Genomic DNA, 23,918 nt, shown 5'->3' on the forward strand with positions numbered 1-23,918 from the left:
CAGATTTCAGTTCATAAATCTATTTCTATAAAATAAAGACAACAACAAAATTTGGATGATAATGGTCGACCATAACTTTTGTCAAAGTTCATGTCATGTTAGTAATTCCGGTCGTTCTCGTGTTAAGGAAGGAATCCTTTAAAGAATAATGATTCAAAGTAGATAAAATGATCCACTTTTCGTGAAAAATTGCATCCAATTGAAACGAATCGATGAAGCTTACCTTGCTTGCTTTACAAGCTTAACTTGTTTAAAATCAACCTCAATCGATCAACTAGAATCGAACGTTATCGGCGGAACTGACCAACATTAAATTGAGCATCCCTTTACCAATTGCAATATCTCAAACACCAAACTCATGTCCGAACCGTAGGGTTAAGCTGAAATCATTTAAATTTACATCCATTTTAAACTCCCTTAACTAACTGGATTCGATTTTCGACTTACAGCTTCGGTATCGGTTTGTGTCGAACTGATCAGAAATAAATTATGAGATAACTGCCAGACAAAGCGACGATAATGATCGCGACCCGCTATTAATCTAATTTCTTTTTTATGTAAATATTTTGTTTTCATTCTCTTTCAAATATGATCGCGAATACTGGCCAGTTGGGGTATGGAGGACTGTTAAGGAGGGTGAGGACAAGAGCACAACACAACATTGCTTTCCTTGAGTTGGTGGCGTTTGCAGCTGCGCGTATAAAAAACAACCAGAGCTCAGCTTTAACAACCTTGACACAATTTTTAAGGAAATTTTTATTGAAATGGTTCATATGTAACTGGTGATACGAACAGAAAAAAACATCAAATCCTATTGTTCTTCGAGTGGACTGTATATTTTTGCAAGAGAGGACACAAGTACGAATTTCGGGAGCAAAGAAAAAACACGTCCTTTCACTAAGTTCAATACTTGCACTCTGCTTTATTCATATTGGTATTTGTGCACACGTTTCAGGAAGCCAAGGTGTCCTTACGACTGAGGTATACTTGGCTCCCAACTACCAATTTCAAAAATACCCAAATAGCATAACATCCTCCCCGGCGTTGAAATAGTATTTCAATCTTCATCTTCGTCTAACGGCAACAAACAGACTTCGGTTACCGCACGTTTGAACTCCGCTCCATTCGACATTCTAACAGTAACGACGCGCGTTGCACCGTCATCTCCGGGGTGTACAGCCGCTATTCTTCCAAGAAGCCACTGCAGAGGTGGTGTATTCTGGTCTATCAGCAGCACAAGAGATCCCACCTTGATCTCCTTCCGCTTCAACCATTTCGAACGATTCTGCAGCTCCGGCAGATACTCTGCAGTCCACCGTCTCCAGAAGTGTTGCAGCATAGACTGCACCAACTGCCATCGTGAGAGACGGTTTTCTTTAAGGATAGAATAGTCAGGTTCAGGAATAGTTTGCAATTCCCTCCCTATCAGGAAATGTGCTGGGGTGATTGCAGTGTAATCGGACGGATCATCAGAGCTCGGTATTAAAGGTCGAGAGTTTAATACCGCTTCTATCTGTGTCAGCGTCGTGTAGAGCTCCTCGTACGTTAGTTTTCTTTCACCAACAATTCGTTTCAAGTGGTGTTTGACCTGCTTCACGCCAGCCTCCCATATACCCAAATAGCCAAATTATCTTAAGCAGCTAATTTGAGCACGCTAAAGATCGCTTCTCTAATACGACTTTTGCAGTAGATAAACAGCTTCAAAGTTCGCCGTACTTTTAACCGACCCTTAAGCAGCCTGAACGTCAAAATGTTAAAGAAAGTATTTATGCAAGTTTTATTTTCACGCAAGATTATGTTATTATTATTATTGTTAATGTTATTATATTATTATATTACAAAAAACCAAAGAAAATGTGAAAAAATGACTCATTTCTGCTTGGAGTTGCATTTATACATCCTCCAGACATCAGTCACAATCACAATATTTTCTTTGAATGTCGAAAGATGCCGTTTAACATCGTTGAAACTGTGGACGCTTGAGGGCATAAGGAACTGTTAGCAGTTAGCAGTCAAGGCAAAACTTATCATTTGAGGTAAAATAAACGACACAAGAAACGTTTACATTAACGCACAGAAGACGACAGCGCTTTCATTTGATTGCGTTTACGTTAAATTTCCACCGATTTTTTTTTCCACCGGAAAACATTGCATTATTAAAGTTCACTTTTCGGAGCACATGGCGTCGTTTTGCGATGCCGACATTTGACAGATTAGCGATGGGATTGTAAACAAAATGCCATCGAGTACCGTGTGCTTCTTGTTGAACCTTGTAGTTCCATTGTGAACCACTAACCGACCAATAACAAGCCCCATAGTTCCATCGAGTACCGTGTGCTTATTGATGGACCTTATAGTTCCATAACGAACCATTAACCGACCACTAACAAGCTCCATAGTTCCATCGAGTACGGTGTGCAGTTTAAACGACCCCAAGGTTCGGGCAAGGTTCGTTTTTTCGTTAAGCAGCCTGCAAGCAGCGTTATGGTTGCATTTTTATTAATTTGGCTACTTGGGTACCACCAAAGTGCGGACTTCGAGGTAGTATGAACGACCAGTCAATACCCTTGTCAGTGCAATAATCGGTGATCTTCTTCGTGGCGCATTCGTTCTGGAACATACGCCAAAGCTCATGCAACTCCGTTTTGGCCCCTGCAAAGTTGGTTGCATTGTCAGAACGTATAGTTTTCGGGTATCCGCGACGGCTGGTGAATCGTCGCAAGCTTGCAAGGAAGGCATCCGTCGTCAAGTCCGAGACCAATTCCACGTGTACGGCTCGAGTTTGCAAGCATACGAACAAGCAGACGTAGGCCTTCGTAATTTGTGGCTTGCGAGTTGTGGAAGACTTAATCAAGAAGGGACCAGCGTAATCCACACCTGTATTCGCAAAGACAGGTGCTGGCTGAACACGATACGACGGCAAATCACCCATTATCTGCGTCGTCTTCAATGGATTTGCCTTGAAGCATACGATACATTTTCGTATTACCTTACGGATGATACTCTTCACATTCAGTGGCCAGTACCGTTGACGTACAACTGCAAGCAAACCTCTTTGTCCAATGTGCAAGTTGTCGTTGTGTAGTTCACGAATAAGTGCCTCGGTGACAGGATGCTTAGCTGGTAGCAGCATCTGGTGACGACTATCGTATGGTATGAGAGCTCGCTTAATTCTACCCCCTACTCGTAAAATGCCATCGTCGGCATCCCAAAACGCCTTCAGTCCATTTAGTCGACGGTTTTTGTTTGCACCGTCCATCAGCGCGAGGATATCTGGCTGGAAAGCTTCGCGTTGAACCATCCGCACAATTACGTACGTCGCTGTACGCATCTCTATCGCTGTGAGTCGACCCTTTACCAGCTCCGTTTTGCGTGACTTGATGAACCTAGCAAAACGCACCAAGTAGGCCATACTCCTAACCATTTTTGTAAAACTGCTCAACCTCTCAAACATCGCGAAACGTTCGAAAGGTACAGTCATAGTCAACGTCACTCCCGATCGCATTTCTGGTAGCTCGTTGTCTGGTATTTCCAATTCGTCCGCATTCTTGGTGATGAGTTGCAGTGGCCACGGTTGCCACCACATCGTTGAACTAATCAATTTCTTAGGCGTGACTCCACGGGAAATCAAATCGGCTGGATTCTCGTAAGTGGAAATATAATGCCAGTGGAATGATTGGTCGAGTTGTTGAATTTCCCTTACCCGATTTGAAACGTACGTCTGCAGGAGCTCCGGGGGTTTCTTAAGCCAAGACAAGACGATTTTTGAATCGCTCCATAGATGAACAGACTCAATTTGAAGCTCCTTAGCATTCAGGAACTTTACGACCATTCTTGCTAGTAACAGTGCCGCCAATAGTTCAGCTCGAGGGGTCGTAATGGCCTTCTCCTTCGGATTTCTCTTCTTCGGTAGAATTCGGGACTTACTGCAAATCAGTTGCATCCTGGACTCCTCGTTGGCAAAAGATCCCTGTATGTACAAACATGCACCATAGGCTTGGTCGGATGCGTCAGCGAACCCTTGCAGTTCCAACTTGAGCACATCCTCCCAGGAAATCCATCTTGGAACTCGGACTTCCCTCAGCGCTGTCATCTCGGTTCGGAAGTGTTGCCACTTCTCGTTGACTTCGGTTGGGACTGGGTCATCCCATTCGATTTTCAGTTCGCCGACCTCTCGTAGTATCAGCTTAGCGTATGTAATTACTGGCCCAAAGAATCCAAGCGGGTCGAAAATCTTGGCCAGCTGACTCAGAAGTCTTCTACGAGTCATTCCTTCTAGGTTGTCGAAGTCAGGAACGGATACCGAAAACCAATCCTCAAACGGATTCCATGTAATGCCTAACGTCTTAACGGTCGTCTTGCAGGTGTTGTCGGTAACCTCAAAAGAATTTCCTCGTAACTCTTCTGCTACTCCTGCAACGATATCGGAATGATTAGCACACCACTTATGAGCGCTGAAACAAGCTTTCGCTAGCAATTTTGTCACATCTCGTTGTAGTTGGCATGCTTCCGCAAGTGTATTGGCGCCCGTCAGTGTATCGTCCATATATGTTCCTCTGTTGACCACCTCGGCAGCCCTCGGGAACTCGTCCTGATGATCGTTTGCAGCTTGTTTGAGCGCCATGGTTGCTTGGAATGGAGAGGGTCCCAAGCCATACGTAACCGTGAGCAGCTCTCTTACTGTAAGTGGATCGTTCCGATTGTATCTCCAAAAGATTCGCTGGTACCTAGTGTCTTCCGGATGGACGATCACCTGACGAAACATCTTCGGAATATCGAGTGTGAAGACGTATCTAAAACCTCTGAAACGAAGCAAAATTGCAGTGAGGTCGTTCTGGACTGTTGGTCCAGTCATCAAGACGTCGTTTATCGAAACACCTGTTGACGTCTTCGCCGACCCGTCAAACACGACTCGGAGTTTAGTTGTCGTGCTTGAAGGCCTCAGCACGCAGTGATGAGGTAGATAAAACACCGACCCTGGATCCTCGTTCGGTGCTTCCACAATCTCGCGCATGTGTCCGAGTTTCTCGTACTCTCGGATGAACTGCGAGTATTGCTCCTTTAGGTCCGGCTGCTTGTCGAGTTTTCTCTCCAGAGCCAGAAAACGTCGCAGCGCTGTTTCACGCGAGTCTCCTAACTCGCCCTTACGTTCGTTGAAGGGATGTCGAACCACATACCGACCCTCCGCAGTTCGCTCGTGAGTGCGTTGGAAATGTTCCAGACACACCTCTTCGTCCGCCTTCGGAGAAGAGCGGGGCTCGTCGCAGGATTCTACCTTGTAGAAGTTCCTCAGTAGATCGATGAGCGACTCATCGTCAGCAGTATGGCAAAGTGTGCGCGCAACGATCGTCGTATCACTCGCAATCACACCGCCGGCTATCCAACCTAGCTTCGTGTATCGCAGCACAGGTCGATTAGGACCGAGTTCGCATCGGCCATCTTGCATCAAATTCCAAAAACAATCGGCGCCAATCAGCATATCGACAGGTCCTCTTCTGTTGAAGGTAGGGTCGGCCAGCACCTGTTCGCTCGAGATGGGCCACTGTGATATGTCAAAAGACTTCGATGGAAGTTCACCAGTGATTCGTGGGGTCACTAGAAAGTCCAGTTCAGCAACAATGTCTCCGGCACGAGACCTGATCGTCGTGCGCAACCTACGGTTTAAACGTGTTTTATTACCATTTAAACTACTTACGATGACGTCCGTGGTTTCCATTTTTATCGAGAGAAGGTTAGCAAATCGTTCGGTGACAAAGTTTAGTTGTGATGCAGAATCCAGAATTGCTCGGCACGGGTATGGCGTACTACACAAACCGTCTACTAAAACAACTGCGGTCGAGAGCACGGTTTGTCTTTCCGGATCCACTTCTTTTGCACACAAGGTGGTCGGAGCTTCAGCAGGCACGAACGTTGGCGCTACACTAGCGGGAACATGGCTAGGGTTGTCTTCGTGGAGTAAGCTGTGATGTTTCTTGCCACATCGACGGCAAGAACCAGACTGACATGCTCGGATGCGGTGACCATTCGATAAACAGTTGAAGCAAGCGCCACACCGTTTCACTATTTCGTGCCTTTCACTGACACTCTTCTGCTTGAAAAGCTCACAGTGTCTTAGTTCATGCATGGCGCTGCATATTGGACACTTTTCCTGTTGCTGAGATTCACCGACAACTAGCGTTTTTGCCACTGCCCTTGGCTTCGCAGCTTCCGTCGGAGGTTTCACGCCGGTGTCTATCTTCTCTGAAATTCTACATTGCTCCTCCAAAAACTCGATCAATGTAGCGTAAGTTGAAAACACGTTTTTCTTTTGTTTAGTTTCCCACGCCACCCTTAGTTTCTTATCCAACTTGTTGGCTATAAGGTTTACCAGCATTTGCTCACCAAGACCGTCTACCGGAAAACTATGATTTTTCAACGCCTCGACGTTTTTAGTACAGGTGTCGATCACCTTACGCAAGTTTGCTGCATTGTCGCGACTGACCTTGGTTAGACCAAAGAGGTTCTCTATGTGTTTGTCTACGACAACCCGTTTATCCTCGTAGCGTTGCGTAAGGATCTTCCAAGCTGCTTCATAATCGTTGTTGTTTACTAGCTCGTCGTCGATGATACCTGCCGCCTTTCCGACCAGACTGTTCCGGAGATGGAACAATTTCAGGGCTGGTTCTTCCTGCTGGTATCGATTCATTACGGTAGTAAACATAGCCTTGAATGAGTACCACTTCTCATACGATCCATCGAAAGTCGGTAAGGGCACTTTCAACGGTGGAAGGTAGGGCTGAGCTTGCGGCAGGATCGATGGCACAACTGGAGCTGCTGCCTCCATTTTGGGCACGGAATCTAAGCACATGCTCAACTTCAGCGAAACTTCGTTAAACACTTTCTCAAACTCGATGTACTGATCGTTCTGCTCTTCGTCATCGGCTTCAGAGAGCGGTAGTTCGTAGATTTTATTCTGCACTTCATTGCATTCGTTGTACACGTTTGCTAAAGCCTTTTCTTGGAGCTGAAGGAAGCGCACGTTTTTTACGTTGGTGTTGGGTTGTTCATCGCTATCACACAAGGCTGCACTCACACGACTTAGCTTTCGACGCACTGCCTCGCGTTGCTTCACTAAAACCTTCAACTGAGCATCCATTTTGTTGGAATCTTTCTTTACTTTCTGTTGTTGCTGTGTTGGTTCTAGAGAATGAGATGTCGATTGTTTTTCTGGTGTTCGTTTCAGTTTCTTTGACCGTGTAAACGGTGATTGCATTGTACACTACGTATGCACACTCACACTACTTCACTTGCGCCGGTCCGCCATTTGCTTTAGGCAAAACCCACGCCAAGCTAATTTGCACGCGGTTCTATACTGAATACGCACTTTTTTCGATCGGAATGCCTTCGGGCTGACATCCGACGAATCACACTTTCCGAATTACGGTCTTTTGTTTTTCGGATAGTGCTACTCTATTGGCTCGGTAGCGACGCACCACGTGTCACGCCACTAACATCCGACTGTGGATGTTCCATAAACCGATTTTACGCGAAAAGGCACAGATAACGCACACTGGTTTTCAACGTATCCGGTTCCGTAGGACCAAACTGTTCTTCGAGTGGACTGTATATTTTTGCAAGAGAGGACACAAGTACGAATTTCGGGAGCAAAGAAAAAACACGTCCTTTCACTAAGTTCAATACTTGCACTCTGCTTTATTCATATTGGTATTTGTGCACACGTTTCAGGAAGCCAAGGTGTCCTTACGACTGAGGTATACTTGGCTCCCAACTACCAATTTCAAAAATACCCAAATAGCATAACACCTATTGAAACTGACCATTTAAATCAAATACTCTTTAATAGCAAAGGTGACAATTGGAACGACTGGTTTAGATTTATTTTTTTTAGCTCACTAGTTTGATCGTTATTAATTCTAGTTGCTAAATAATTTTCTCTTTTTGGGTCAAATACTCAAAGCTCCCCGGCCGCCCACATTCCATAAAACACCCGGCGCCATTCTTGTGCCACCGAACGGGCCCTTTAGACGCCAGGTCTGGTGTCAAACACCCTTTTTGGTTTATAGATTTCGGATGAAAAATGATCACAAAGCATACCGCAAAGCTCAAATTCCAAAATCTAGCTTCGGCACATCGAAGTGCCCTTACCGCCCTTTTTTTATTTGGTGACTGCCCTGGAATGTACTTCGTTCGTTGCTTTTTTGTTGTTGTCTTCTAGCTCACCTCGTGTAACACATTCCAAAAGGGCTGTGTACCCTCTTCCAAACACCGGACCGTAGGTAAAGGATGAGTTCAGTCTTCGGATTGGCCATAATTAATAGTCACCCGAAAACGAATGGCACCTTGAAGGTCACGTTTAGTAATATCAAAAAAAAAAGGTTGGAAAACTACATCAACCGATATGTTACCGGAATGCTACACACGTCTCAACCGTGTACTCCCTCTCTCCGGCCTGATCTGGCTTTAGGATTATGGAGCTAACGGAGAAGGAAAAAACTGGGACTCCAAAATCAATCACCTTCAAACGTAAACGAAACAAGAAAGTCAAACACCACACCGAACCTCTGGGAACCGGCTGATGGCGCCATCTTTCATCGGCTTCGGATTCAGGGTAGGTTTTTGGCGCCTTGAAGATGAGTAGATGCTCCGTACCTTTTGACAGTTCAGCTAAGCTGTAGCGACATGCCAGAAATTAACCACACCACCCTGCCCTGCCATGATCCACGGCAACAAACTAATACAAACAAATCGGCTCGCACGCGCGTCTATGCGTTTGTGCCGCGGACATTAATTATTGCCGTTTGGTTTGGGGACGAAGCGACAAAAGCGTTGATGCTTCATCGATCCAGCGAACTCCTCATCTTCGGGATTTTCATCCCCACTTGCCTTACCAAACCCACCCACCAAACCCCAACTACAGCCTCCCCCTAGGCATGGGACAAAAGCGGGTGGATTTAATGTTGCGACCGAGCGCTTGCGTAAACACGTGCGTTCCTTCGGGGAGCCTACGATTGAATTGGTGCGTGATCGAACGATGATCATCTTCTTTCACCCTTCCCTGTTCCCGTTGTCTCTTGCCCTTTTTCCCCAAACAACCCTGTTTTTCTACCCTTTTTTTTATTTATGACACCAGTGCAACGACAGTAACCTGTTCCCGCTGATTTGGCCACTTGTTACCACACACAGGCACGAGCAATGTCTAGCATCAAAATCAACACGATTCGAATTCGATTAAAGGGTTTGTAACGGGGGATGGAATGGAAAGGTACATATTTCGTTTTAGGATGCATCTTTATCGTGCTGTGTTGACAAACGTGGAATGCAACGGCCATGGCAGCTGACAAAACCGTGGAACGTATAAAATGTGCTCCCTCAAGGTTTATTTTTTTTCTGGTAGCCTGCTGACGGTAAAATTTTACTACCATTTTACACGCCGTTAATATTGTTTTCGGAATTTATTGATATTGATTGAAATTGGTTCATCGCGAGCGGTAGGGCCTCCTACCAGTTGGGTGCCGGTGTGATGATAATCGAAATATTTTCCCTTATCTTATGGCTTTTGCTTTCGTCACGCTCATCCCAAAACGGAATGAAATGGTTTTACTTAAATCTTATTTATGATGCCGACAGTGCTACCTTATCGGTGTGGATTATTGCACCGAAATGGGAGGATCAGTCCACTACGAATGGGAGTTGCATTTCGGAACTCATATTTAAATCAATCAAATAACGCTTTACAACCACAATGTTTGAGGCTGCTGTAAAATACAGTTTAATTGATTGAATTTAAATATTTTGCTTATATATTTCGTTCATTTTTGGATGGATCGTTCATACTAAAACCATTAAATGAAACTTCTTTAGCACATTTTCTTCCTTCTGCACCGAAAATAAAAAACCACTTCTGCACACTAGTTTCCGTTTTGGAAAGCGGTTCACAAACGCTTCGCAACATCCTGGAAGCACTTGGCCATGATTTATGATGATTAATGAATCGACCTGTTCGCTAATGCTCGCCTATACCCGAATCATCCTATCTAAACGGCGCTGTAATCGCCGGACAGGTGAAAAAACAATTTTGCACACAGGCTCAAGGTTGTCTGGCAGCATGACAAAACCATCGCCAAATCATTAGGCATCTCTCGCCCCATTTGCACGGTAGCTGCAGACAGAAGCTGTCACAACCGGACCAATGGCCGGAAGTATTGAATTTCCGCCGTTTGTTTGATTAATTTCGGCAAACGGATGCAGGTGTGGTTTTTTTCTCTCTCTCTCTCTATAAATTGTCGTCACATTTATCGAATGGAAATTGTTTTATCTGTCATCGAGATGCTGTCTGATTCGGGTAGTGAAATATTATATGTTTACCTTATTCTTCCTCTTAAGCTCTTCTTATCGTCAGGCGCTTAAAATCTCTGAAATATCTGGTCATAATTTTTAAATCAATAAAGAAGTCAGTGTCCAAAGTTTTTACCAAATTCCTCAAGAAATATTGTCAAATTATTTGAAGAAAATTAAGGGCAAGATTTATGTAAAACATTATTTTTCTGAACATGAAAAATTTGCCATTTTTCAATTTGTCTTCGGGTCGGTTGATATTAGTAGTATTAAGTATGTTCTTTCATCACTTTTGGTTGTCGATAATTTTGGACAAACGTCAGTAGATTTATCTCTCCTTTATCTCCCCTTCAAACTCTTGTTATCGCTTCATTCTGAATTATGTAATTTAACAGCAACACTGTGAAAAAACATTTTTTTACAATACTTAAAAAAACAGTTTATTACAACCTTTTCTGAGTAATTGAAATTAAAAGCATGTTTCTTCCTGTATTATTTCAATGGCAAGATTGCTGTATCAAATTTCTCGATCATCGGATTACAACGTGATTGCATGATCATGCCGTCGGATCGAATGTTTCTGAAGTGAAAATCGAACGACATGCTGAAATATGCTCCCCATCCATGCAGTCAAGACAGCCCAACAAAATGACCCTTATACCCGATCGTACAACTCACCCAAGGCTTGATCGGCCAGTAGAGTCACCGAAGAACTTTATGCACACCGTGATACTTTCACACACACACACAAACACACTTATGAGAAATTCGTGTAAAACCTGAAACTCAAAAAAAAACAAAATTAAACAAAAAAACCTGATCGTAAACCAGCCTCAACTGAGCTGCTTGTATTACGCCTGCCGAATGAAGCACAGACGACCGCGAGAAGACGATAACAGATATCCGATCATTTAGCTCTTTGTTGCTTGGAGCGCTTTGTAGAATGTGGAAGATATTTATTTTTGCTGGAAGGAAATTTTCAAAATTATGCTCACAGACCAATTCTTTGAAATTCCAATCTTCCAAAATTTGATGTCTGATTTTTCGGAAGTTATTTCTTTGTTTTTACAGCCATCCTTTAAACACCTCTCGCACAGCTTTCTTAATGATAATTCGCACCATCTATGCAGCGGAATGGCATGTAAAACTCACCAACAGGCTCTAAAAACGTTTCAAACCGCTCGTCACGTTTGCGCTGTCCGAGCGCCTGAAGATGACACCCCGCCGGAGTCGGGGTTGTTTGACAAGTTTGGCCTAATTTGTTTGACCAATCAACAATTATGCAATCACAAATCGTTCACTCCGCCTGGACGCGAAAAACCCCTCCTACCCTCCGTTTATCCTTTCCTTCTTCACCTTCAAACTTGATGAAGAATTCCTTTCCGCTGTCGCGTACGTTGGCGCCAACACTGTAGCACAGCCAGCCTGAAAGAAAGCAGGCGAAACGCCTAAAACGAATCATTAACATATTTGCATACATGCATTTAGCGCGTGGTGGTTTCCATTTTCTTTTCTTTCCTTTTTGCTCAACCCTCCGGAACAGGATAAAACTTCACCAAACTTCTCAACCAAGATAAGAGCAAAAGAAAGAGAGACCAAAATCGCGTACAAAAGTGCATTTTTGATGGTGACATAAAGGGTGGAATGCAAAAATTTACTATCGCACTGGATGCACTGGAAGGAAAAAGAAAGTTGCCCCATATTAGCACCAAATTTAAGCAGCTAGGCAGTCACAGGCAAAGTCATTAAGATTCTATCTGTTTTCACGAATCGAAAGGAAGTGTAAACACCTTTCGCTCGTAGAAACAGCGAGTTATTTACCCTTAAATGTATTCGCCATAAATTCGTGATATTTAGTGATATTATTTAATTATCCTAACTTTCATTACAAAACTGGGGAAGAGAAGAAAAAAAAGGTTTTATGCTCTCGTATACTGCGCTAACTTTACGATTATAACGTTTATAAAAACGGTCAATTTTAAACTCCCTTTTTGTCTTATTGTACACCAAAATTTTAGTCACTCTCATTTTCGGTTTATAGCCCATCCACATTTGATTACCGGTACGAAAAAGGGCACCGCCCACTTGCTTGCGAGCAAACAAAAACAAACAAAAAACTAGCAATCACTTACCACCCCAAAAAAGTGCACTCCATCTCTTCACCCAATGCACCGAGTGCATTAAATTTGCAAACCTATCAATTCGCGATGGATGTCACGCTAATTGCCCGTAAGTGAGTGTACCCCAACCGGACTGGCTTAACTTGGAGGTTTTTTTTTGCTTTTTTTGCTTTCTCCCACCTTTTCCCGATGGCGTGAACAGATCGTCAATCTTTCACGATGCACTTCGTGTGTGTGTGTGTGTGTCTGATGGTGGGCAGATTAATGAGAGCATCGTCTGCGCTGCGTTCGTACCGCGAATGAATGAAACACAAAAAGAGCTGGTGCGTAGCTTAAGGCAGAAACCCCAAATAAGGATATGCAGGTGTTGTTGTTGTTTTGTTTTCGGTTTTCTTTATCTGCCTTTCTGCTTTCTGAAGTGTTGTGATCGCATTTCCCCGGACTGTCTGGATAAGCGCGGACCGAATGTCCGAAAGACAAATGCACGATAAGACTTCTTGACATGGAACCCACTCTCGGCGCCACAATGTATGCAAAGAAAGTAATAAATGTGATGAAAAGGATAAAAAAAACATGTTTAATCTACCTACAGTTGAAACCAACTTGAATTTCTTTAAATACTGTCAAAACACGACCTTAATTTCCTCATTCCCACTAGAAGTTTGCAAACGAAAACCATCGCTAGTGGACTTACTAACGATTTGACAGGTGACACAACAAACGAAGCAAACCGTACTATACGGTCTGCTCCCGGGGTTCGGGCCCAATTGCGTATACAACCGGCACACAATAAGTTATCCCGTGCGAAACCGTTTGTCACGGTGACTCCCCTACCATCGGGTAGCTTCACAATTAGGCAGCAGGGCACCAGCACTTTTCGCACCACTTCTGATGGGCGGCATCAGAATCGCGCTTAGAGGTGTGACGGTTTTGATTTGCGCATGGTGCAGAAATGAATTATGCCACGAAACATCAGAAACTGTACGAACAAAAGCGTAACCGTTGGGTTAAATTTAGGAATTTAAATTCTATTTGATTTACGTGCCGGATAAATGGGTTTTGTTGAGGGGGGTGGTTTTTGTGTGTTTTTTTTTTGGCGCATACAGTTCCCAAAGTCACCTACTAACGTGTTGCCATTTTGAGGTAGCGCTTCCTAGTGATCGTGGTATCTAAAATATGACAACATTTTTTTTCTGCATTGTCTGCCAGTAGCTGGCGTTGAGTGCAATTAATTTTTCTTCTCGTTAAAAATTTATTATGACAAATGGTGACTTTACGCTGCTTGAAAGGTACAAACGATTCATCTTAAAGTGTAGATCGCGAAGTGAAGCTTTTTTTAAATTATTATTTTGCTTTTTGTAACATACGCTGAGCGGTTTATTAAGTCGTTTTTTATATTGTTTTACAACAGTTGTGATAACAATTTGCTGGAAACATAAAAAATTGCTAATGATTTACTTATATTCTGCTATTGTAAGAGGAGTTAAGTATAATTATAAGTATAAGTCAAGTAGTGCACCCACTATCATAAACGCATCTCGATCTTCTTAGTATATTTAAGAACAATACATTAACTCTCGAATTTTTTAAATTATCTCGCTAGATGTAAAGGAGTAAATCTCATACAAATGACAAGACCCAATTTTCCTTTTTCTGTTACAGCAAGAATTTCCAAGAAACACCTCGTCAAGTCTAGTCTAAAGTGGCAAAATCGTACTAAAGCTACGGAGTTACTTTAAAAGTGTCAATGATAAAGATCATTAGAAATTGTACACTCGCGGATTTTATCGCAAGTATTGCCAGTTCCATCATCGGGAGTGTAGTTTTTAGCACCAAGAGATATCAATACGATTTATCTTGATATGCCAAACAGAGCTCGTAAGCGGGGCCGGGTTTCTTGTTAAGGTTAGGCATCTTGATATGTTTATTCTCGATCCGTTTTATACATCAGCAACTGCAATTGCAATTTGCATTTCTGTCTATTACACAACTCAAAAAGTATTCATATTGTGTTTAATACCATTACTAGACTATTTTATCAAACTTCATTACCATTCCCATAATTCTCTAATAGTTCTCATTACTTTGAAAGCTTTCTGAATGCAAAAGTTACTGCCAATATCTGTGCATTGTACCCACCCAAACGGGTAAAGTGCAATGATGCACCGGACAGTGTAGTGAACCTCCGCAAGATCTATCGTCTTCAACCTTTGGCCTAATGGGCTAATCGCCATATCGAATAAATTCAGTAGTTCGACGGGAGTCACCTTTCACGCGAAGATACTATCCAACTCTTCCATCTGCAAAGATTGTCCAAATCGGTGTTGCGACAAACAATTTCGTTTCATTCATCTTCACGGATATCGCCGTACCTTGCTTTTGCTCGAGGATCGTTCCAGGTCTTCGGTACGTTGGTTACAGTAAACCAAGCCGGTCAGTATTACGGTACCAATTCTTCTCACGAGCTGAGTTTGTGTTCGGTTGGTAGGCAGACCGATCACTTCCAGAAGGTAGATTTATCTGCAAACCACCTCAATGACCGTAAATATTCGCCTACTGGTGTAGGTCTTGTAAGCCCCCGAGGCAGTTGCGCTGAATTATCGGGATGATTAACCACCTCGTGGGGCACTGGTAATGCTGGTGGTACCGAAAGTTTGAAATTGAGCTTCAGTCCAACCCATCGAGGTGTGAAGAAATTGCAAAGTCTTCTTAATATCCCAGTCGCTTCTAATACCAAGATGTAAAGTGGATCGTTAAGTTTGGTACATTATTGCAGTACGAACCAAACAATTTGATGAAGTTCATGCACAATAAATAATTTCGAAAAGCTGTGCAGGAATTTCAATTTTCTACATAAAGGAGTATTGCATTGGTAAAAGGTTAATGCTGGGTTGTATGTTATTCGTTCTACTGGCAGCAGTCCTCAACGAACCCAAGCTAATTTCGTAGGTACTAAATCCAATTGTATGTATGTAGCGCAGATTTAGGTTAAACTCACTGCTTTAATCGATTCGTTCTTAATTTGCATAGTTTTGAAGAAAGGAAACCCATTCGTGGCTCTTTTCATAACGGACTCCTCTTCATCCTACTCACCTATCAACCACCGCATAAGCGAAGGATCGTGATTCAGTGATCATCCTTCGGTGTGTGATGGTTACACGATGGGTAAAGTGACCGCGCACCACCAGCAGCACAACCTGTTGCAAACGTTCGCAGAAACGGTCCACCTCGATCGAAACGCATCTTCGTGATGTGATGTCGCGGTTTTAATTGATTCTCTGACATTATATCCGTGCGATAAGCGATAAATTTTTATATAATCAGCACTTATAAACGATGACTTTTATTGATGAAATCGCTGTCGCCACACATCGCCGCGTCGGCCGGGGGACTTCAGGAGGAAGGGCGAAACACTGGGAAACGGCTTCTGATCATGAGCTTTCGATGCTTATCATAGATCTTGTGGAAAGCACTAAGCGCGATGCTTCGAAGCGGACCATGAACGTTGTACGAGCTTCTCTGCAAGAGAAGATTAGTGCAATGAAATGAGTTTAATTGCAAGCATTCTAAAATCGAATACCTCCAGAAAAACTTTTTAGGACTTTGTTTTGTTTAAAAGGTCTTAAGGAAATTGAAGATTTACTGACTTCCAGTACAAAATATTTTAAATCGTGTAAGGATAGATTCCCAAATAAAAGATAGAAGCTCCCTACGCGTTGTTTCAAATAAAAACATCGCCATGAGAGCCAGCGGCGTAAGCGATGTTTATTCGATGTTTGATTGCTGGCTGAATTAAATTTATTTTCTAATTCAAAACATACATGATTTCAACACATACCCTTTGGTTTTTTATTATAATAACTTTTACAATTTATCTGTGTTTTATAAAATAAAATTATTTAATCTAAAGTTTATTCAGCACTTTACAAAACATTATTAACGCATGACCGTATGCGCGACCAAGTGCATAAGTTTGACAGCACAAACATTGGAAAAAAAGCAAGAAAGCAAGATTCGTTTGCCGCCTGTTTGTGTGCGGGTTGTTTCTCGGTCTTAAAACGGTTATTTTGCAGAGAAATAGTTTCGTTCTTGATTTATAAACGTTAACAATACTATAACTTAGTGCTCTACAACGTTCTGGTTGCGGTCTAGTTAAGTGCGTATACGATGGCCGACGGTAAGTTGTTGCAATCGCAGCCGATATGATAGAAACCGGTATTGTGAGGTTAGGAATCATGAATCAACAAACGCTTTACTTTAATGGTGCCGCAATTTTGGCTTCCCGCAGCAACACCTGACGATCTGTGGACACCGTACAAATGCTTGCTAAACAACGTTGAAAACTATCTGCTTCCATCGGCCGATTTCACCGATACGTCCCATGTCGCCAGTTTGGAAGCGTTGCTCCGTAAGCACAAGCAGAACTTTATCTCACTGTTGAAAAATCCACCCAAAAACGCGAAATGTCGCGAAGCGATCAAACAGGGCATTACCGAGGGTATTACGCTGCCCGAGTTTGGTCACACCATCCTGTCCAAAGAGCTGGTCGACGAGAGTATCATCATATCGGACATGTTCGACATGAACGAGTATGTGGCGCTAGAACTGCTGTGCACCTCCCAGCAGCAAACGATAAACCATCCGGGTTTGACGCGCGGTTTGGTAGCAGTGTTGCTGTACTACGACGGACGGAAATCACTTGTGGCAAGCTTGAAGCAGCTGCTCAAATCGCGTGCCGGTGTATCGTGGTGTACGGATGCACCGCCCGAGGTGACACAAATCGTGACCAGCTACACCGACGGTTTGGTTGCGGACGGTCTTCTGGAGCGTATCATTGATCTGCTGCAAGAGCTGGACATCACGAAGGAGCTCGACATTCTGACAACAAATCGTGCCCTTGGACCGCCTCGACACCACCGGCAGGTGTTAGATTTGTTCGAAGAAATACGATTCCTGTTGGCCCAGTGCATCTACTATTATGCCGCCCAGTCCGGCTTGCCGCGAAATGCCACGATGAAGTTGGTGCAGTACTTACGCGGCTACAAGTGCACCGAATCGAGTGGTGGAATCGATGATGTTACGGTAACGTTGCAGATGGCATTACTGTACGCACTGGATCTAAGCGTACTGCAGCGAAGGGAAGACGGCGAAGAGTTGGTCCGCAAGCTGCCCATGATCAAAGACGACCTTTACATCGACTTCCTCATGGACGCACTTTCGAACGGTTGGGAAAACGATGGTTTACACGCGTTAACACTATTCGCATTCGGATTGTCGATTGCCACACTTCGGCTAGCACCGCAAACGCTCGTGCAGGATGCATCGAAAATGATCGATCAGGACGAACTGCTCGTCAACGGTGCGCTTCAGGGTAAGGTTTTCGATTTCATGTACTACACCTTCCTCGAAAGCGAACTCATATTCGATACGGAGTTCTTCTTCCGCCGTCTGCATACGCTGTTTGCCGATTTCATCGAACTGATGCACTCGAAGGTGACGGAACTTCGGGGCCGTGCCGATGAGACGGCACGCACGGTTCAGGTTTATCAGCAGCAGGGCATCGAACCACCCAACAATCTCTGTCGGAACTTTGAAATGTTGCTGCTGTCGGTGGGAAAGCTGTACGCAAATGATCGCCAGCATCTGCACCTCAGCATGGAGTACTGGGGACCGACGGAGTTCGCCCATAACTTCCCTGGGCACCGGATTTCGTCGCGCTCCGTGTGTTTGTTCAAGTTCATCCGACTGGCGGGTGAACTACTGCCACCAACGCTGTTCATTCCCTACCTCAAAATGTTAGCCGGACTCAGCTGCAACCTACAAGCTGCCCGAAGCGCATTCAATCTGCTCAAACAGGGCAGTGCCTATTCCGGCAGCAGTACCGTCTCGTGGGATCACTTTTTCAACTCGCTCAGCGAATATTATTTCAACCTCCGACAGGAGCAGAACCCACAGTCCGAAACGGTGTACCGGAATCGTATGATTTGCCGCAGTATTAGCCCTCAGGAATTGCTCGGACTGCAGGCTGTGCTGCAGGTAGTGCAAGCAGTTGCCCGGCACGACGAGCTGTCCCGCATTGCGCTGTGCGAAAGTGACAAATGGGCCCCGTTGAATGTGTTGGTAGGGCTCATCAGTTGTTCCGTTCCGATTCAGCTGAAGGCGGAGATCGTTCGCACACTGGCGACGCTGGCCGGTAGTCTGGAGAATGCGATCAAGCTTTGGCACAATCTGGAAGATTCGCAAATCATCAACACGGTACCGTCGACAAGCAATTTTAAAACGCGTGGTGTAATATCGGAACTAGAGGAGGTCGAAAGTCGCAATGAAACGTTTCCGCTCACGCAAGCCATGCTTGATTTGCTCGCGGCACTTATGAGTACGGCCATTCCGGAAGATTTGGGCGAAGGATCGCGAGCTCCCGGCATCCATCCGTATCTGTCGTACGTGGTGAATACCGTGCTGTTGCGACTGTTTAGCCGCAACTACAAGGATGGTGCAGAAAAATGGCAACTGGCGCAAAAGTGTCTCCAGATCGTGTACATGTTTGTGAACAGTTTTCACTTCAATCCGGCGAATGTGAATCTAATGAAAGAGCTGAAGGAAGGCCGTACACCTCCGGCGTACCGTATTATGCTGCAGCTGAACACAAAATCTGACCTGCTGCGCTTCATACTGCACATCGTCGATGAGTCGGTTGTGTGTTTCGATTCCTACACACCTTTTCCCGGCAAGAGTGCGCTCGAGGTAGCTTCCCTGCTTTGTCTACAAATCGTCGAAAAGGCACTGAACCTGCAGGAAGAGTTCTTCAACATGCACCTCAGTACGCCCAGCCCGGTGAATCTGAACGGCATCAACAAACTACTGCTGGGCGTTAATCCACGCAGCGGTACAGCTAATCACATGCTGAACATAATGAAGCACATTACCTACAGCACGTGGCTACCGGAGAATAGTCTTGTAGCGTTACGCATCCTTTCGATCATAATGACCCTGCCGGACGTTAATCAGCTCATTCTCGGTCTGGTCACACAGACCGATGAGCTGAAGAACGAAATAAGGCAAGGGTTCGTCGAGTGTCTCGAGGCAGATTTAAATGTTACGGAAGAAGCCGAACCACTGCCGCTGATGGAACAGATGAATGAGGCGGCCCTGATAATCGGTGGCGGAGCAATGGAAGAGGAACTCTCGTCCAAAGCTACCTCGACGGAAACATTCATCACTACAAGCATTAAGACGGCTGTAATACAACTAATTCAGGAGTGCTTACAGCAACCGATTGTGCCGAATCTAGCCCACTACCTGCTAGGGTTCGATCTTGGAAAGGATCTACATCTGACAAGTTTGCAGCAACCGGGAATTATGAACTTTCCAAGTCACTGTTCAAAATCGCTCATCACTTTGCTCGATAAACACTTGGAAGTAAGTCTTTTTTTTTTAAACAGAAAACAATAACAAAAGAATACGAAAATTAATCTTTTACGTGGATTCTTTCCAGCACATCAAAAGCGGAAATGTCCTTTCGACCAGCTACAACAAAGTAATGGAGTACGCGTATCGACTGTTGTACCAAATTTGTCGCAACTACCATACCTCGGAGGTGTTTCTACGCTTTCTTCGCTCGTGCAGCGATTTTCTCTGCCGGCACACCTCATCCCTACCCTTTCCGGATGCGAAAAACCCGTTCCTACTGAACCAGATGACGTTCCTGCTGAAAGCAATCGTTATCGAGCTGAAGCTAACGAGCGAACGCAATCAGGCAACGCAGTTTGAAACAATCTGTAAAATATTGCTTAAAATTATTAACGCTCCCACGGTCGAACCGGTAACGGCGGGGCTGGGTGATTACTACACCAACACGAACATGAGCTTCTCGATCAATGCTACCGCGGATCTGTCGACGACAGCGATCGCCGCCACAAAGGAGTCGAGTGAAACGGCCAAACGATTGCTGTGCATCTTGCTCGACTGTGTCGATTTCACGATCAAACAGCTCGACGAACCGGCGTGGAACTATTTCAACGCAACGGTCCTGCACGAGCTGCTGCAAAACTGCGAAATGCCCGTATCCCAGACGACGCGGATGCGGTTAATCGATACGCGCAAATTGCACGACATTCTGCGGGATGAGCTCGATTCGGTACAAACGATCGCTACCGGCCAGCGGGCACACGTTGTGCAGGAGGTGAAAACGATCCTCAAGTATGCGCTCGAGTTAAACACACAGCGCAGCCTTTGTTCATCCACCATCAAGTTCCTCGAGGCGTGGGGTCAGGTGGCGGAGGTACTGGTGTGTGTTACACCGACCATGATAATGTCCCTCGATACCAAGCAGATCATCATCACGGAACTGCTGCAGATAATGCTCAGCAAAGCGGTACCGAAACAGATCATCCCGGAGCTGGCAAACATTGCTTCCTCGACCATCTCGCTGCTGATGGTGAATTTGCGAAGCTGCTTTTTGCTCAAATCGGAACAGATGTCACTGCATCTGATATCGGAAAGGCATCAGAATGGTAGCATGAACGGTATGAGTCTCACTGGGGCCGGTGTAAGAAATGGATTAAATGGTGAGCTAAACACCAGTGCACAGAACCGACCGGAAGGTGGTACGTACGTCTATCTGGAGCGTGCCAATGCACTTAGCCTGAAGTTTATACTGAAAAACATTCTCGACTGGTTGCTGATCAGCAGCGATGGATCGCCACAGCTGAAGATGAATCTGTACGTAGCACTGCTAAACTACATGTACATCATCAAGGGCAATCGCGATAGTTTGGAGCGCAGTCAGAAGCTGGAAGGTGATAAGGAAGAAGTGGGATCTTTCCTCAACAAAACCATCAGCAATGCTGGACGGAAACCGTTCGGCACGGAAACGGAAGATTACAAGCACTTGACGATGATAATGGACATATTCCATTCGTTCGGTGATAATTTGATCGATGTCATCTGTCAGGATTGTACGACCGGGCACGATATCTGTAAAATGTTAGCCATGTCCTGCCTCGACCTGCTGCTCAGTATGGATGCGTCGATTGACATCGTGGAGTTTATCGCACGGCACGGTTACCTGTCACACATAATCAATAGTTTGCTAAAGCGGGACGGTGATCTGTGCCGCATTCTGCAAACCAATCCAAACACTTTCCGGGCTTTGTATGTGTACGAATCGAAGATGGCACTGTTGACGCGTTTTGCCCGCTGCCAGATCGGTGCCCGCATGCTGCTGGAGGAACACATCCTGGGTGTGTTGGGCAGTATGAAGGTGTACGATCTGCATCCGGACGTTCAGATACTGAACGGTGGCAATATCCAGCAGCAATCGTACGCTTCCGCGATGGCGGTAGCAGCGGCTGCCGCATCCGCGTCGTTGTCGTCCTCTTTTATCCCACCGGTCGAGGCGCGCTTTCAACAGATTCTGTTTCCTGCGCTGAACCTTTGCGATGCTATCCTGTCGACGCTGGGACACGAAAACAATTCTGCCCTCAGCCAGATCATTCACTTTTTCCTTTCGCATAGCGATATGATCGAAACGGTGCTGCGGGCCGGTTCGCCGAGTATGAACTTGGGCCTGCTTAAGGAGCTTGCTGGTATAACGAACCTGATCGCACGATCGGCAAATCAGGAAATTTACGAACTAACCGATCCGAACGCTAATCAAGCCTTCGGTATGCAGCTGTACCGGATGCAAAAGTTTATGCTGGCACTGTTGCCCCGGTTTATCGTTTCGGAGCAAAACTTGAAAGAGCTGCACCAGAGCAGTATGATCATGCAGCCGTACGGTAGTGGTGGTATGGGTATTAGTAGCAGCGTTAACTATGGCAGCGCGCTGAATAACAATGCCGCGAGTGGAAATGATCAAAAGCAACGATCGCAGTACGTGAAATATTTTCTCGAGGTAGCGGCTAATCTGGCTCTGTACACACGCAACTGCATCTCGAACCATGTGGTTGATCATCGTACGATTAATGTACTGTTTTCACCACACTACAATCCGGATGGTACGTCAGCAGCGGGCGCTGGTTCAACGCCAACCAAAGCGACCGCCCCCTCATCGCTTGCCTTGATGCGCCAGGAAACGTTCCGCTCGGCTACGGAAACGTCGTCATCGGATGTGCCACACAGTCTGTACGTCGTGATCACGCAGCTTCGCTGTACGGTGGACTTTTACCACAAGGAGCGAAGTGTGCTGGAAAGCTTACAGCAACAACGCAACTCACTGCCAAGTATCGACTTAGATAAAAATAGTGAGTACACAGAGAAATGTAGAATCGATTTTGTTAATAATGAATCCTTTCATATTTTGCAGTTCAATTACAATATAATTTGTTAACGGAGCGTGTAAATGGAAAACAGGAAGAGCTGCAACGCAGTGTGTTCATTATCGAGCACTATCTGTACATCCTGTGGGCACATCTGGACTTTTTCATGTTGCGTGTTCTGCCCGTAAATAATCGCGTCGGAAGCTCGACCTTTACCGGACACAGTAAGTGCAATAGTAAACCCGGAACAGCCTTGGCAAAGGCAAATGTAATGAAAACAAAAAACTTTTCTCTTCTCGCTCTCTAGATTTCCAATCCGACCAAACGGATTCCAGCTGGCGGGTATCGAACGAAGACATCATCGCATTGAAAAAGACCCTTATCGGTGTGTTTAACGAAACGTTCTGCAAGCAGCTGATCGAGATGGAACAGAAACAATCCGAAAAGGGTTTTGTAGTGTCGTTTATTAGACGAATTAAACAATCCATACAGTTCGTGCCGGTGAAGTAAGCAGGACGGGAACGGTATAGTGTTTAAAATGACAATTTGATAATGTTTTTCCTAGCCCCCTAGCCGCTGATAAGAATCGCCTCAATTAGCGAAAATGTATGTGAATAAGTAAATAAAATGTTCTAATTATGGAAGAAATGTTTAATGCTTTCAGTTGATGCATTCATCCGAAACGGCTGTACCGATTTATATGAAATGTTCGATGTACATTCGGTAGGTATGAGAATATATATTTTAAGTACATTTCGTTTCATTAGGTGACTTCCTTGAGGTTGTTATTCACGACCCGTTGGTACATGTGGAAGCGGCTCTGGTTCAATCTAACCATTTCATAGGGACCCCGTTTGCTTTCCCGCTTGAGGCCCGACATGTCCGCGTAGGGCCCACAGAATTGTAAATCCGTCTGAGAACCGAGTATCAAATCACATTCTGAACGTACCCCGTACGCAGGACTAATTATCCTAAGTAAAGCAAAGAAAGGAGGGAGGAGGGTTGCAAATAGAAAGGGTTTAAGTGAATTAAACCCAGAAATGCTTGCAAAAGGAGAAAAAGAACTTAAATCTTACATCCTGTAATTGTGAACTATCAGAAACAAGCATCGACAATTGGAAGGAATTCAAGATCGCGCTGGATCAACATTTGGCAAACGTACGAGAGGCCTCAGGAGAATTGTTTGTAGCGCTAGAGCCTCGGA

At 44.8% G+C, this 23,918-nt stretch overlaps 3 protein-coding genes across 3 annotated transcripts in view; 2 read left to right on the top strand and 1 right to left on the bottom strand.

The window, feature by feature from the left end:
* LOC125765666 (uncharacterized) overlaps positions 1–23,918 on the top strand; it is a 291,187-nt gene that overhangs the window by 255,347 nt on the left and 11,922 nt on the right. The window lies entirely within an intron of this gene.
* Positions 2,483–7,252, bottom strand: LOC125774993 (uncharacterized). The gene has a single exon (XM_049445373.1). The coding sequence runs from the start codon at positions 7,250–7,252 to the stop codon at positions 2,483–2,485; it is 4,770 nt and encodes a 1,589-aa protein (XP_049301330.1).
* On the top strand, positions 16,469–23,362 carry LOC125765645 (nuclear pore complex protein Nup205). Its single transcript, XM_049430998.1, has 5 exons — positions 16,469–16,632; positions 16,744–19,874; positions 19,951–22,699; positions 22,762–22,938; positions 23,022–23,362. Exons 1-5 carry the CDS (start codon positions 16,623–16,625, stop codon positions 23,222–23,224), a joined length of 6,270 nt encoding a protein of 2,089 aa, XP_049286955.1. The 5' UTR covers positions 16,469–16,622; the 3' UTR covers positions 23,225–23,362.

Source organism: Anopheles funestus, chromosome 2RL (assembly GCF_943734845.2).
Source record: "Anopheles funestus chromosome 2RL, idAnoFuneDA-416_04, whole genome shotgun sequence".
Taxonomy (NCBI): domain Eukaryota; kingdom Metazoa; phylum Arthropoda; class Insecta; order Diptera; family Culicidae; genus Anopheles; species Anopheles funestus.